We start from the raw sequence: 17,035 nt of genomic DNA on the forward strand, positions 1-17,035 counted from the left end.
GATGTGGCTGTGAGCAACCTGATCTAGTGTGAAGTTTCCCTGCCCATGGCAGGGGGGTTGGAAGTAGATGATCCTTGAGGTCCCTTATAACCCTGACAATTCTATGATTCTATCATCTCCTTTTTTAGCAACTCCAGTTTCACAATCTCAATTTACTCTTCTTTCTGTCCTTTGTTAGCTGTTAATATACATCCTGATGTTTAGATGTCAATGTGCTCAAGCCTGCCAACAGATCAGGTGCCAATATTATTTATAGATATAAAAAAGATGGGATTGGTGACTGCAATTAACACCTGCTGCAGGAACATGTGTACGACTAATAGTACTGACAAAAAGAAGATCATGGAGGCTGCTTCAAAAACTCAATCCCCTGAGCAAGGAGGAAGGTGGAAATAGTTGGATGATCCCATATCTATTCAAAACAGCTGGGCTGGCGAGAACAGGAAGCTCTCCAGCAAATCTTTTTTGTTAAAGCCTTATGCATGTTGATAAGTACCCAAGTACACAACTTAAAAAGGGATGTGCTCAGGCTGTGGATAAACAAGCCTTAGAACAAAAACATCATACAGCCTGAAACCGTACAGTTTTCCTCAAATCAGTATTTTAAAGCATCAGTTAGAGCAAACTGTCAGGTATGAGCTGGGGAAATGCTGGTTTTGGTGCCAGTGTTGGCAGCCTCAGCCCAGAACAATTGGCTACACAACAGTTTGAGCCACCACAGAGATTTCTTCAGGGTGCAAGAGTCCTAGTGGGACACAGATCTATGGCTTTGTTGTTTCTGGCAGTGGTAGAAACAATTTTGTTTTCACTTTCTCTGGAGGCCAGAGAAAGGTGAGATCAGAGAGCAGAAATGAAATGAGCTGTCAATGGAAATGAGATTGTGTGAGCCCCAGAATGATGCAGTCACTCCTCCACCGGTGCTTCTGTCCTGCTCCCAGAGCTGGAACCATCCTCAACAACAAGGAGGCATATTAGAAGCACACCATCTGTCCCACAACCCCTAACACAAACTTCGTGCCACCTTGTGGAATCACAGAATGGTTTGGGTTGGAAGAGACCTTTAAAGGTCATCTAGTCCAATCCCCATGCAGTTAGCAGGAACATCTGCAAGCAGATCAAGCTGCTCAGAGACCCAGACAACCCTGTCTTGGAGGTTGTTGCCAGGAATGGGGCTTCTCCCACCTCTGTGGGCAACCTGTGCCAGTGTTTCACCACCTTCATTATAAAACCTTGATTAGTGATGATTTTAATGAACCTTTTGGTAGCATTCCTGCAGGGCAAACTTTGTAACCTTCCCAGCCTTGAGGTTTTCCTTTTCTGTTGGCAGTGGATTTATCCATTTTAATTTTTAACCCTCTTGACTCATTGTAAGCTGAGGAGAAAAAATCCTTTCTATTTTCTGGGAAATGGAGTATCTATTTAACGTGTTTGCTGCACAGAGTACATCCTTCATGAATTAATCATCGAGAGGGTGTACATGTATTTGTTTACCAGGACTGGCTGAGCAGTCATTAAATCAGAGCTAGGAACTAGCTTCTTGCCCTGGAGCATTATGCAGCAGGACCGTTTTAATTGCGGATGGAGGAATCACCATGAGGCTGTCCCTAATGCAAGCACCTGCTGCAAATGACTTGGTCCCCACATTACCCTCCAGCAGGGTCTGGGTACATCTGCCAATAGCTGTCATTATCTGAGGCACACTTGTCAAAACCATGCATCCCTTTAAGCTCTCGCGTGTTCCAGCCAGGGACCCTTGTCAGTGTTGCTGGCACCTGCAGACTGCCGTGCACCTGGTATTTAAATGGCAGGGAAATGTGTTTTTGATTGTTTTCTCTCTTTAATGAACCCACCTAAGGGACATGGAGTTCTTTCTCTGGTAGCCCCTTACCCACTCGCTCCCATTTACGCGCCTTCTGTGGAAATTCAGTGCTCGCTCACGCTGCTACACTAATCCATCTGCCACAAGCCTTATCACAAAATCTGCAGGGCTCCCCAAGGAGACTTTTGTACTGGTAGTTTAAGCTAATGATTTCTAAACATATTTAGTCAGTTTTATGAAGACCTCATTAGGATGTGACTGTTTATTAAAAATCTAAATGAGGCCTCGCAGTCATTTAGTAAAATCAGCGCTGGGTTGCATGAACGGTTCTTTGGTAATGGGTGATGAAATGGTTTTTAGTTAAGATTAGCAAGAATCAGAGTTTTCCAAAATACCCACTAATGGGTAAAAAGCAAAGCCAAGGCTCATAAAAATATATCAGGGTGACTGCAAGCTGTTTCTAAATAATGGATTTTGGATTGTACTGATGCAAGAGGCCTCCTTCTTCATGTTTGTAAGTGGCAGAGGAGGTGAAGATGGTGATGTCATTTCAGACATCTTTTCCTGAGAAATGTGGCATAATCTGATGGAATATTGCAGAAGAAACAAAACTTTTTACCCCACCAGTGTAGGGGTGATTGGAAAAATTCAGTTATAGAATCAGTCATTTTAGTTGGAAGAGGCCTTTGAGGTTGCCAAGTCCAACCATTAAGCCAGCACTGCCATGTGCCTCAGCACCAAATGCACACAGCTTTTAAATCCCTCCAGGGATGGTGACTCCACCACTTCCCTGGGCAGCCTGTTCTAGGGCTTGACAACCGTTTTTGGAAAGGTTACTTGGGAGAAGAGAGTGACCCACATCTTGCTACAACCTCCTCTCAGGAAGTTATAGAGGGTGAGATCTGCCCTGAGCCTCCTTCTCTGCAGACTGAACAATTCAACTGCTCCTCAGAAGACTTGTTCTTTAGACTTTTCACTAGCTTCTTTGCTCTTTTTTGGATGTCCTCTAGCTATTGGAGAATGCACACAGTACAACACCTTGCTTACTCCAAGATACTGCTCTGGACTACAAACTTCCAAAGACAGAGCTGGATCCTTCTGTGGAAAGCAATGGGAACTGGACCAAGGTCCTTCTATGTTGGCCAAAGTCTCAAATTGCTTCTTGAAGTATTTCAGTGTTTGCATGTATTGACACATGTCTTTGCTCCTTGAAGAGTTACATTAGAAAGACTCAGAATGTATTTAGTTGTGCCATCTAGCTGTCACCTCCATCTTTGCTCTTGTTGGGCTGGTGCTGCTACTTGGTTGGCAGAATCAAACCTTGGCATGTCCCATCATTTGTTACGTGTCAGCAGTCACTTTCTCTCTCCATGCCTTGTTTTTTGCTTGAGGCAGAAGAAATTTAGTAATACATGATTAAAAAAGTGGTGACCTGCACTGATGAAATTCAGTGGAGGTGATTGATACATAAATGTGCTACAAAGACTCGTGGTTGTCTATCATGCTTTTAATGTGAGAAAGTATTTTGGGGGAAAAAAAAAAAAAGTCAAATCACTGGAAATAATGATAAAAAATAAAACCTCACCCCAGGAGCATAGTAATTACAGTAATTAGAGTTTCTCAATTATTATACAGAATTAGAAAACAGACAGTGCTAATAGTGTTAATAAGCACACAAAAGACCCTTTATTTGAAAGGAAGCAAGGTCGACTACCACAGAAGGGATGTGACCCAAGCAGAGGAATGAAGGTCAGCCACAGCGTGGTAAATAGCCACGATGCATGCACACGCACCATAGCGCTGCTAAAACAGCCTCTTGCTGCTCTTTTACTTCCCAGGAGTGTTGTGCTTACCCGGTAGCCATCTCACACTCCTCCTGGGTGGGTTTTCCTTCCTTGTGCTCTATGTACACAGGGAAAAAGAAAGAAAGCAGCAGTGGCTTAGCTTTTCTTTGGTGGGCCTGCAGTTGACATGTTACATGCATGATGTTCATCTCCCTTGCTGCAAAAATGTTGATGGCTTCAAGTTTTCTCAGAATCACAGGAAAACACAGAATGGTGGGTGTTGGGAAGGAACTCTGGAGGTCATCTTGTCCAACCCACCTGGTAAAGCAGAGTCACCCGAAGCAGCTTACCCAGGATCATGTCCAGGAGACTTCTGAATCTCTCCAGAGAAGGAGACTTGTGCTCTAGACCTTTCACTGGTTTCACTGCCTTTCTTTGGACACCCTTCAGCATTTCAATATCCTTCTTGTAGTGAAGGGCCCAAAGCTGAACCCAGTATTTGAGGTGAAGCCTCACCAGCACCCCTTACAGGGAGGCCATCACTTCCCTATAACTGCTAGCCACATCTTCCTCAGATCCATCTGATGATCCATTTCTGTCACAGATAGACACTAGACATCCAAGAAAAACTGCTACATAAATCCCTGCCCAAAGACTTCATTCTGAATACATATTTCAAGAACCAGCAAAGACAAAGCAGCATGTGGCTGTGTTCAAAAACCATGCAGATGTGAGACTCTGGGATATGGTTTAGAAGGCATGGTGCTGTTGAGTTGATGGTTGGACTTTATGATCTTAGAGGTCTTTTCCAACCAGTAATGATTCCATGATACTGTGATAAAACCTGCAAAATTTCCAGTGGACTTGGGACCTTTTCATAGAATTAAAAAAAAAAAACAAGGACAGTTTTTTCACAGAGCTATGATAAAGTTTTGAGAATCTTCCCTGCAGAACCCTTTAATAAACAAAGGTAAATTCAAACTGTATTTAAGATTCAGATCACCCATTACAGAGCTACCACAGAGGTGAAACTCCCAAACTGTTTCGACACATCTCACACACGGCACATTTGTATTTATAAGTGGAAGAACACTCAATCTAATTGAAACTGCCTCTAAATGCAATAAACCAAATTACCTACCTTGGAACTAGTTCAGGACAGTGGCAGTTGTGCTCCTTGGGAGGTGTGCCAAAGGTGTTTGTAAGCATACTGGTGACTAAGGTCTCATTTAACTTTTCTACTGAAGGAAAGAAACCACATTTTATAAATGAGAGGGAGAAAGGTTGCTACATGAAACCCTTTCTCTGCAGCTAGGTAATAATCATCTCAGCTTCTCAAACCTATAAATAGTGTCCTTGAACATCTAGAGAAGTTTAATTTCTTATAATCATGTTTATTCAGAACATCTGGGGCCTGTTCATATGGTACATATATGTCATTTTATATTCTGTGGTGATATTTTCAGTTTCACTGTAATTCCAGTAGCTCTTATTGGACAGAGTTTATGCTTTTACAGCAATCAATGAGAAAAGCAGAAAATAATCATAATTTGTAACTATTGTTAATCCTTTGAGTCAGTGGACCCTTCTGGTTGGCAAAACAGATTTCAGCTTTCTAGTCTTCTAACCATTTGGCTTTACTCCACTAGGGGTAGCCGGGGTGGGGGGTGGGGGGGTGGGGTGACACACTTGGTAAAAGGAAAAAAGGGGGAAAAAAGCTCTTTTTCTTCTTGATTCTTTGCAATCATTTGATAAAGATTCCTGCAGATTAGCAACATTAGCATCATCAAACGGGACATCAACCTACAAGCCTTCAGCACTTTCCCATGCCACTCAAAGCAGCCGTGGTTTCGGCTCTCAGGGGTTTGCTGCGTTCTCCTTTCCAGTAAAAGCTAGGTTTCAAAGCACGTTAATCAACAGAGATTAATATCTTAATGCTCACTAATCCAATTGAGATAATTCACTTTGAGAAAGAAATAAAAGAGGTTTAAGGATACACAAACGCACTGACCCCCTTGTTGGGCTGGCTGCTGAAATGGTGCCAAAGTGTTGTTTGTAAAATGCAGTTTGCAAAGAGGGCTTCAAGTCCTTCTTTGAAATGTCAGGACTAGCAAAATAGCTTCATCACTGCGGGTCTCCTCACCTCAGCAGCCTCATGAAATGAATTTCTCTGTGAAGGAAGGAGTAACCTGGAGGCACTGACACAGTTTTACCTTACCCAGTAGAGTAACATATAGAGCTTTCTATCCTAACCTAGATGATCAGGTTTTAGAGCCAGAAGGCAATCCTCTAACTTGGTGGTGCTCTGTAGCTCAACTAATGTCATGATTTTGTTCTTGGAACAGAAGCATAGTTCAGAGCACAGGCTGTTCTGCCCAGTGCAGGCACATCAGGTCCCTGGAGCACAGGATCTGAGCAATATGCCCATAATTTCACAGTTGTGTAAAGGATTAAGACAGGCTTTGAGGAGCTCCATTTAATCCTGTAACCATCCTTCATCTTGGCACAGAACCACCTTTCTCATGTGTTCTGTGCTCAGCCTTTTTTTTTTTCTCCAGGGCTATATTCAGATGTACAAATTTGCAGCCCTTTTTAACAACCAGTGGGAGACAAAATTGCCTAAACATAAGCAGTGAAATAGAGGCAACCCATATTCTTGTTACAGAATCACAGACTGGTAGGGGTTGGAAGAAACCTCTGGATATCATCTAATCCAACCCCCATGCCAAATGCAGGGTCACCCACAGCAAGCTGCCCAGGATTGCCATGTCCAGGTGGGCTTGTAATCTCTCCAGAGAAGGAAACCCCACAGCCTGTCTGGGCAGTATGATCCAGGGCTTCACAACCCTCAAACTGAAAAACTTTTTCCTTCTGTTCAGGTGGAACTTCCTGAGTTCCACCTTGTGCCTCTTTCTCCTGTTGATATTGGCAATGGAGGCAAGAACTCTACCACAGCTTTACCTTGGGTTACCTTTAGCCTAAAGCAATTTTTCTAGACTAATTCTTTTTCACAGCTGAAGAAAGGTCACACCATGGGTTTGGCCAGTCAGTTTCATCTCACCCAACTACCAGGCTGATGGTTGCTACCAGTACACCTTAAGCATAAGGAACTGCAACAGTCTGCTGAGGGAAGTGGTGGAGTCCCCATCCCTGGGGGGATTTCAAGGACACGTAGATGTGGTGTTGGTTTAGTGGTGAACTTGGCAGAGTTGGATGAACAGTTGGACTTGATGATCTTAAAGACATCTTCCAACCAAAACAATTCTATGATTCTAAGATCAAAGGGAGCACAGCCATTCCCTCTGGTGGAAAGCATTTGTGTGTGGCTACTAATGGATATTCCCAGAATGCCATCTCTTCTGGACAAAAGCTGAATGAGAGCACATCCACCATGCAACCTAAATTTGCTCTGCTAGGTCAACATAGGGCAGCAGAAGGTGGAGAATTATACCAGCTCTAAGGCATCACTGGGAGAAGTTAGGCTAAGATGGAGACATCTCTTCCCCTCTGAGAGCTGTGAACAATAACTTCTAGCTGCATTTATACAGGCTTATTTATCTGATGGTGCTGAGGAGTATCTTAAATGTTACATTTCTCTATGCTCCTCCAAACCTCCTCTAGAAGACTGCAAAATAAAGTATAAATCAATTAACTGCCTTGCTCAAAAGCAAACGAAGAAAATGAAGAAAAGAAAGATTAGGTTTTATCTTCTGTCAAAGGTTGGTTTATACCTTTTAAAACATTCTTAAATCACAATATGTTGGGGCTTTCCATTTGAAAAGTATTTAAATAAAAATTCTTCCAATTATTGGATGTCCTTTTACTTCAACTCAGCCAAATAGAAGTCTGTGATGTTATCCAAGCTATGCCTGTAAAATCCATTAAACATTTTTCACCAGTGAGCTTGGTTGGCTGTTTCGTTTTATATCCCAAAGGTTCCACTTCAGAATTTATGTCTGGCCTATCATCATCACTTAGTTCAGGATTAATTTTAAATTAGAATGTATAATACTGCTCTTCACTAACGACAATCCAAGCAGCGCGTTGCCAGTTATATCACCTCTTTGCTAAGAATATTTCAGAATCAAAGGAAATTGGAAACTTGGAATAATCACTGTTATTAAACTCTTCTGTACGAGCCACAAAGTGTATTTCACAGCCAGCTCACATATTAATTCTGTAATATTCCTCCTATTCCAAACCTCTAAGTAAATTAATTACTGTCCTGGCTTTCATGCCACCTTGAGCTAGATGTGTCACGTTGCCAAATGGCTAAACAAACAGGCACCTTCAGAAGCCACAGTTTGTGTTCATTAGCCATTTACCACCTGCATTGTTCGCTATATTAAAGAGCAACAATGGTTTTCCACCTCCGTTTTTAATTCTGAGTTCCTCACATTTAGCCTCTTTTGCTGGGAGGTGGAAGTAAACGATAATCATCTCCAAATTTTGAAGATTATTAGTAAAACCAACGTGTTTGGAACATTTGGGCAGCGCACCTCGGGAGGAATAGATTAAACCAGAGCGGTTTCATTACATCTCTGGCAATCACCCCTTTATCTCATCTTGCGATGAACATCTGTATTTTTTGGCACGTCGTGAGGCTGTAAATGTGGGGTGTATCTGAACAAACTCTCCATCAGAGTTCTGCTCAGATGAGATTTCAGAATTACGTTTTCTCCTTTGTGGGTATTTACTGCTCTGGTAGCAACTGCATGGGGAAAGAGAGAGAGAGAGACAGAGAGAAAGACCTAATTCATTTAATATTCAGTTCTGGATTCATGTATCAATTATTTAGCTAAACCTTCTGTTACTAATTTTTCTTTGTAAAACATGTACCAAATGTTTATAAAAAAGGGAAAAGATTCATCTAGTTACAGTAGCTAAAGCTGTGCTAAAAATTGAACAAACATATGTTACCAGCAGAGTTTCTCATATTCGATGAGTAAAACCATACTCTATTTTGTTGCAATTGTCTTTCCTTGTACAAACAGAGGCCCCGATCCAATAAACATTTATAACTGTGATTTTGGTTTACACTGCTTCAGCTTGTTCTGTCTTTAAGACAGTTCTGCATTTGTTTGAGAGGTTCTGGAGGAGATGGGAGACTGCTCCTTAAGCATTTATTTGACTTTTGGCTCACCAGGAGTGCACAGAGTTCTTGTGTCTAAAGCTCAGCATAAATTCATAGATTAGTGATCTGGTTGGAAGGGGTCCTCAAAGGTCATCTTATTCATCCCCTCAGTGAGCATGGACACTTCTAACTACATCAGGCTGCCTAGGATTACATCCCTGGGCAACCTGTTTCAGTATTTTACCACTCATAGTAAAGAACTTCCTCCTTACGTCCATGCGTGTGCAGCAACACTGCAGAACAAGATCCAAAAGTAGGAAATAAGCTTGAATTGAAAAAAAAACACTTGATGAGTTTTTTGCCTCCTCCCAGTTAGTGAATCATTTAGTGTCAGTCTGTGGCTCTGACTGTGGCTTTGGCACCATTACAGCCTCTGTTCCACTTGGAAGAATTTTCAGGAAATAGTGTTGTCATGGATCCTTCTGCTCAACTTCAATCTGCTCCATGTCCAAAACCCCCTGTGCATCAGAGTAAGAAATCCCCAGCTGGCCAAGCTTCATGAGGCCACAAAGGCTCTAACTGCTATGTAACATCCACCAAAGCTTCCCTAATTGTTCCACTGCATCATCTTAAATAAGGTTTAAAAAAAAGGGTGGAAAGAAATGTGACAGTTGAGACATAGAAGATGGGAACTGTACTCTTCTAAATTGGTCTTTCTAAATGTCTCTTGTTCTTAGTCATAATCCAGACTGTCTAGACCTACCAAGTTAGAAACAGGCGTGTTTTCCTTCAATGCTGAGCAATTTAATTCAGCCAGCATTGGGTGTATTTTTCCCTGACTGTTTATTTCACTAAACTAGAGCTCTTTGGAGGATGGCAGGCACCCATCAGAAGGAAATGAGGCTAAAGTTAGCAATAAAGAGCAGTGCTGCTCCACAGTGCTGAGAGAACTGGGGCTGTTTATTCTGGAGAAAAAGGAGGCTGAGGGGAGACCTTCCCCCTCTCTACAACTCCCTGGGGGCTGTTCCTTCTCCCAAGGAACAAGCAGTAAGACAAGAGGAAATGGCCTCAAGTTGTGCCTCAAGGGAAGGTTTATGTTGGGCTTGATCTCAAGTTTCACAAGGAGAGGTTTACATTGGACATGTGGAACAATTTCTTCCCCAAAACAGTTGTCAAGCCCTGGAACAGGCTGCCCTGGGAAATGGTGGAGTCCCCCTTCCTGGAGGGATTTAAAAGATATATGGATGTGATGCTAAGAGACACGATTTAGAGGTGGAATTGGTAGTACTAGGTTAACAGTTCAACTTGATGATCTTAAAGGTCTCTTCCAACCAAAGCAATTCTATGATTTTATGACCAGCATCACCACTGCAGCTTCTCCATTCCTATGTGTGTTGCCTGTCTTCATGTGATTCAGGTTCTATCTATGGAAAGATGTGAACAGGCCAGGAAAAGGGAACTGGTTCCAGAGGTGGGGTTGTTAGTGAGCTTCTTCCATCCAGAGGCAGCTGCATGGAGAATCAAAAAATTCTCTTAGCCATGGGAAGGAAAACCCTAATTCAGAGAATCCCCAGCAATGACTATAGCGACCTGGCCAGAAGGTCAAGGGAGGAGTCTTCCCCTACCCGTGGTGACATCCCACCTGCAGTGCTGGGTCCAGCTCTAGAATCCTCAGCACAGCAGGGAAGAGGATCCAGAGGAAGCCACAACCATGATGGGAGGGCAGGAAGCCCTCTGCTGTGAGGACAGGCTGAGAGAGTTGGGGCTGTTGAGCCTGGAGAAGAGAAGGATCCAGAGAGACCTTCTTGTGGCCTTTTGTCACTTGCAGGGGCCTATTAGAAAGATTGGGACAGTCCTTTCAGCAGGGCTTGTTCTGTCAGGAGAAGGGCTGATGGGTTTAAACTAAAAGAGGGGACATTTAGACTAGATATAAAGGGGAATTGTCTTATGTTAGGGTTGTGAAACACTGGTGCAGGTTGCCCACAGAGGTCTTAGAAGCTCCATTGCTGGAATCGTTCTAGGTCAGGTTGCTTGGGACTCTGAGCAACCTCATCTAGTTGCAGGTGTCCTTGCTGACTGCAGGAGGGTTGGACTAGATGACCTTTAAAGGTCCCTTCCAACCCAAAACATTCTATAATTCTCAAAAGATCCTTTTGCTGGCCTAAGGAATGTGAACAGTGTGAATTTTCTGGATTACTTGAACGACAGAGGCAAAACAATGAGCATTCCTCTACCAGAGGATTTTTGGAATTACATCCAAACAAGATAAGATCTGAATAAATACCAAAGAGATGCAAAAATAGATATCACCAACCACAAAACTGCTTACAGCAATGTTTAGTGCTTTTGAAATGGTTGTTCACTGCTTACAGCTGATGGATATGTCATAGAGATGAGTACATGTTTGCCAGAGATCCTGTTTTTTGGGAACCCTGGGGTTAGTCCTTTACTGGTGGAAACATTCTCATCCACACTGACACCCTGTCAGCTTGCTGGGTGGTGAGCACAGTGGGTCTTGCTACCCTTGCCCCTGGTACAGGAGTGTTGAATAGCCCTGGGAATGTTCATTGTCCCAGCTCCAAAGCTCTTGCTATGGAAGGGAACTGCATAACATAGCGTTTAGCAGTTATCCTCAAACCATGCTTAAAAACAGATGAAATGAGAAGAATATAGAGACTTTTTTCTTAGCCAATACTAACGTGGTTACTAGGTCTGAAGACAAGCATAGAGAAATACATAAAAACCTGCTTATAGTTACCTTAACTCCAGTTCTGCTCCAGGAGCTTTCCACCAGCTGGGTAAGCAGAAATAAGCTCTTAAGATGCTTGTGTAATTTTGTGGCTGGAAGCCAGGGCTTAGGACCAAGCTATCCGTTTTCTCTGAAGAGGATCTTGATGTGGAGCTCTGGTTTTTGCAGCCTTTTAACACAGTACTATTCAGATTTGAATTTTCTCCTGATAAAGCATCCTAAAAATGGCCAGAAATACCAACCTTGCCTGGGCAAGCTTTATTTTTTCAGACAATGTTACTACTTTGATGTGGCAACACTCTTCCTTCTGTCCAGTGATTATCAGCTACATCACTTGAAACAAAATCTGAGGGAAGTATTTTCTACCTGGCAGGACAAAGTTTGCCTCCCTGCATAATCCTTTACATAGTAAGCCTGAAGTGTGTATAAATAAATGGTCTGAATCAAACCATGCATTGGAGTTTTCACGGTGTGTTTCTATGCACGTTCATCAGTTTTATCTTCTGCTGAAGACTAGACAGGATGGCAGTCCAAATATTTTGGCATGATAATGGCCTTGAGAAATGCTCCATCAGATGTGAAATTTAACTACTTTTTTTTTTTCCCCTATCAGTTTTCCACTGAATATTTGAAGTATTTGGTTAGTTTGGGGTGGGGTTTTTTGCTCAACCCATTTAACTGTATATGTAAATAAATCAGTAGATTTACACAGGATCATTTTGATTGGAAGAGATCGTTGAGTCCAACCATTAACCCAGCACTGTTAAGTCCACCACTAAACCATGTCCCTCAGCACCACATTTATACACATATTAAAAGATCCATTTTAAGTTTTCCCTTCAGTGAAAGGAAGAGACAAACCATTCCTAGCAGCAGATGTGTAACAGATGTTCCTCCTAGCACATACTGCACTCCTGGATGATGGCCAGGTGCAGTGGTGAAAGCCTAGCTATTCCCATGGTAAAGCAGAATAAAAGAGAGATGTAAGTTATGTGTTAGCTTCCCTGCCCACCACCTTGTCCTCACAAATGGGAAGGAGGAGAAAGTTTTTCAGTCTCTCAGCTATTTACAGCAGCATATACAGTCCCCGCCTACTTTTAAAACCAGATTTTAACATCTTCACTACTGTGAAGACCATCCTGCCTAGACCACACCAGAACTCAGAAAATCTGAAGTACAAGTGCATAAAACACAGGATGAATTTGACAAGGATGTACAGCTCCAGAATCCTAATGAAGGGAAAGGAAACTTATCTCACCTAACCCCAGCCATGAAGAAGCCAAACTCCTAGGGGAAGGCAGCCACAAAATCATAGTATCATAGAATCATAAAATAGGTTGGGATTGAAGGGACCTTTAAAGTTCATCTAGTCCAGCCCCCTGCAGTCAGCAGTGACATCTGCAACTAGAGTAGGTTGCTCAGAGCCCCAGACAACCTGACCTGAAATGTTTCCAGAGGTGGGCTACCTCCTACCTCTCTGGGCAACCTGGGACAGTGTGTCACCACCCTCAGTGTAAAAAATTTCTTCATTTTTGCAGTCATCTAGACACTTCTCTTAGTCAAGAAAGATAGAGGCACCTCTAAAAAGGCAATTGTCCTACTCATCATCATTTAAGTGAGGTGAATCCCACCCATAGGGTTTGGGATCACCTAGTGAATTGAAGTTAAAGCTCAGACATAAAGCTCATCTATTGACTTCAAGTGTGGAGTTTTACAATTTGACCTCTCATCGGTTCCTGTGGAAAGTTAGGCTGAGAATACAGATAACTGTCTAACAGTAGAGAAGATTCCTTCCTGTCTGAAAATCACCTTTTCATTTTCAAATGTAGGGAGATATTTTTTGAGACAAATCACCAACTAGTGGTTGGGGAGGAAAAAACCTTCTGGTAGTGGTTGTCCCTCTGGGCACACCATGTGTTGGGCATCACAGGAAATGAGCAGCAAAGTAGTGCAGGGTATGAATATCCCTTGTGGTTGTCACACATTTACCTCTGCTTTCAAAACCCACAACAGGAATCTCACCTGAAACTCTGAAAGCTGACTTAAACAAAGAGGAGATGATGTCCCTTAGAACTTGAATCACCTGCACCAGCAGAAAATGGGGCTGTTTTGCACATGATTGTGTTTTAAACCAGTAATCATTACCCAGAATACAGAATGGGCTCAGCATGAATCCTCTGAAATAAATTAACCTCAATTTCTTTTGTGTTTTGTTTTGAAAGGTCAAATGCTGCAAGTACTGGCCTGATGACACAGAGATATATAAAGACATTAAAGTTACCCTAATAGAAACAGAGCTCCTGGCTGAATATGTGATCCGAACGTTTGCAGTCGAAAAGGTAAGTACCAAAATGCTGTTTGTTTGGGGTTTTTTCTTAAATACAGTGGTATCTGCCTCAGTAACTTAGATACGTACTCAGCATGGGGAAGTTCTGTCTTTTGACTTGGCATCTCGGGTTTGTAGGGGGTTTTTTTGGGTAAACGACTGCCGCCCTCTTATGGCAGATTGTGGTTTTCCTGGAATTCCTCAGCTTTTCTGCGTTTTCCATCACTGTCAGCCCCTGCCTTAGTTAAAAAAAAGTGATGTTCCTTGCCTAGGAGAAATCGAAGCCTCCCTCCCAGCAATCAATTGAAAACCACATTCGTGCTGTTTTCCCATCTCTTGCTCCCCATAGTCATTTTCTCTCTATACCAGAGGCACCATTCTTCAGAAGTTTGTGGTGGAGAATACTGTTATGTGTTGGACTGGTGTGTTCCTGGTCTGCAGAGACCAACTTGAAACAAACTTAATTTTCTACTTAAGGCAATTTCATTTTGTATGTGTAATCTGTCTTTACACAGAGAGTTCCACTGGATATTAGGAAGAAGTTCTTTGCTACTAGGGTGGTGGAACAGTGGAACACGTTGGCCAGGGAGGCAGTGGGCACCCCATCCCTGGAGACATTCACAGTCAAACTTGGTGGGGCTCTGTTCAACCTGATCTAGTTGGGAACGTCCCTGCTCACTGCAGGGGGGTTGGACTAGAAGGCCTTTAAAGGCTAACCCAGTGCGTTCTGTGATTGTATGATTCCCATCAATGTGTGGTATTGCTGTTTGTCAGAATAGTGCCATAAGTCTTTTTGATACTCAGTAGATCCAGTAGCTTTGCCAAAGAGCTTATGATATATGCACAACATACAGTTAACAAGGCACTGGAAGTGAGAAAAAGCAGGATCAGTCAGTGGTAAAGAGTGTCAGGCACTTTGTGTCAGTTCAGGGGGTTTAGTCACATTTCATTAAAGGACAGAAGTGTTTTAATTGTGTGTATCAAGACTCGAGATGGTGAACAACGAGGAAAGGGAAGATTTGATATTTCTAATGGCACACTGAAGTAACATTCTTCTGGTATCACCATGAGGAGATTTTTATCTAATTAGCTTAGAAAACTTGTTTTTATTTAGTTGCAGTTCCTGTGATATGGTTCTCTCTTGTGGGAAGAATTTTTGCTCTCTGCAACTACCTGAAAGGAAGTTGTGGCAAGATGGAGGTCAGTCTCTTCTCCCTAGTAACAAGTGATATGATGAGAGGGAGTAGCCTCAAGTTGCACCACAGAAGGTTTAGTTTGGATAGTAAAAGAAACTTCTTCACTTAAAGGGTTCTCAAGCACTGGAATAGACTTCCCAGAGTGGTGGTTGAATCCCCATTGCTGGTGGTGTTTGAAGGTGACAGAGAAGTGGTGCTGAAGGATATGGATTAGCACCAGACTTGGCAGAGTTAGATCATGGTTTGGACTTGATGGCGCTAAAGGTCTTTTCCAGCCAAAATAGTTCTATGAGTCTAAGAGAAATGTCTCCATTGTGTTGTCCATTAAACTTCAAGATTGACTTTTGCTTCTTTTATGCCTTATAATCCCCAGTTTGCTGAAGCCTTGGAGCTCTACTAACAATAAATTAATACCTAAAATATAGATAAGAATGTGAAAAGTGAGTCTAGTTTAGGACCAGACTTGGTTGAGTGAGATAATAGTTGGACTTGATGATCTGAAAAGTGTTTTCCAACCAAGATGATTCTGATTGTATGATCTTTAGCATCTAAGAACCCTGAACCCAGCTAGGGGGTGACCCAAGTTGAAAGGTCATAGTAGATGACTGCCAGAAAGGCCACCCAACATCCACACTAACAAACAAATTGGAGTTTTCTACTGTTTTATTTATTTACTGATCCAGTTGAAGCTGTCCCTGCTTACTGCAGGGGGGTCAGACTGGATGAGCTTTTAAAGGTCCATTCCAACCCATTGCATTCTATGATTCTACAATTTTAATACTTAAATATGCATCAACACAGCAACCTGAGGGTACTGACGATGGAATTCTGTGGTTTGAATGAACTGAAATCTTGCATCGTGTTTACCACTATACATATTCTACATCAACTGCACCCAAGCCTGTTGTTTCCTTGCATTTAGATATTTTTAATAAACAGATGAGAGACAGTGGCTACACTTTGAAGTAGATAAAGCACTGGTTGGTTTCTATTCTGCAAATTTTAAGCCCGTGCTTTGATGTTAGCTTTTCACTTCTTAACTGGGACTGGAAGGGGGGGGGGAGGGGGAGGAGGGGTGAGAAAAGAAAAGACCGAGAGGATTTTACAGTTGAACATAACCAAACTGTCTAAAATAAGTGCATTAGAACAGACAGAGATAAAAGGCACTAAACATTTTATTTCTTACAGGGGGAGGGAAAAAAAAATCTCCATCTGAAAAGATTTTATTTAGACACTGCTTTTTAACAGTTGGTAGTTTTGCAGTAAGCCTCTAAAAGCAGTGTCAATGTAACTTAGGTAGAATGTAGGGGTTTTATTTACCCTATGTTCCATATTTTTTAACTCTTCCAATGGTATTGGAAGGTCAAGTCTGTACATCTCTTCCACCATAATTCTCTCTATATTTGTGATCCTCTGGGACTGATACTTCTCAGGCTAAGGCAAGCTGTGTCATGAGACACAGTCCACCCTAGCCAAATCTGAAGGTAATAGCAAGTGAAGCAGACATGGTATTCTGGGACATGAATAGTGGGCATAGTGGTGTTGGACCAGATGATCACAGAAGTCCTTTCCAACCTTAATGATTCAGTGATTCTGTGATTCAACTTTATCTCGGTCCAGAGAGGGAAAGAGACTCGGCTCTTTTGAATATTCCTGTGTTATGAAATTAGAGGCACAAACGAGGCCAAAATATCAACAGCTAGACTATTTATTACACACATGAAGTAGATGGATCAGAAGGAGAGAGAGAGAAAATAGAGAGTAAGAGGGAGAATAGGGAGAGAGAAGAGGAAAGGAATTATATTACCATACCCCTCACCCCCCAAGACAGTTTGGATATGTGGAGGAAGGGTGCTGCAGCTTTGGCTGTAGAGAAGAGGTCATTGCTGTCCTCTGAGCAGCCTCTTCAGCTCTATGAATTGCAGCAGGCAGAACTTAGGACACAGCGAGAGGGTTCCTCTTGGTCTGCTTCTTCCAGGCTACGTGGTGGTGTCTCTGTCCTGGTATTCTCTCCGTTTTTCTTCAGAGCAGCATTGCCCCAGTCTTTTCCTTCTCTCATGTTTTCCTTCTCAGTGGCATTGTCCAGG

The 17,035-nt window shown here is 42.4% G+C and overlaps 1 protein-coding gene across 16 annotated transcripts in view; it reads left to right on the top strand.

Moving 5' to 3' along the window:
• Positions 1 to 17,035, top strand: part of PTPRM (protein tyrosine phosphatase receptor type M) — a 514,813-nt gene that overhangs the window by 471,553 nt on the left and 26,225 nt on the right. For 8 of the 16 annotated variants that reach the window (XM_054164442.1, XM_054164443.1, XM_054164446.1 and 5 more), the window contains 2 exons: positions 2,830 to 2,946; positions 13,649 to 13,765. In XM_054164442.1, coding sequence (XP_054020417.1) covers positions 2,830 to 2,946; positions 13,649 to 13,765 — 234 coding nt within the window. The remainder of the gene's footprint in view (positions 1 to 2,829; positions 2,947 to 13,648; positions 13,766 to 17,035) is intronic. The other 8 variants (XM_009909925.2, XM_054164451.1, XM_054164452.1 and 5 more) reach the window with 1 other exon arrangement.

This window comes from Dryobates pubescens, chromosome 9 (assembly GCF_014839835.1).
Source record: "Dryobates pubescens isolate bDryPub1 chromosome 9, bDryPub1.pri, whole genome shotgun sequence".
Classification (NCBI taxonomy): domain Eukaryota; kingdom Metazoa; phylum Chordata; class Aves; order Piciformes; family Picidae; genus Dryobates; species Dryobates pubescens.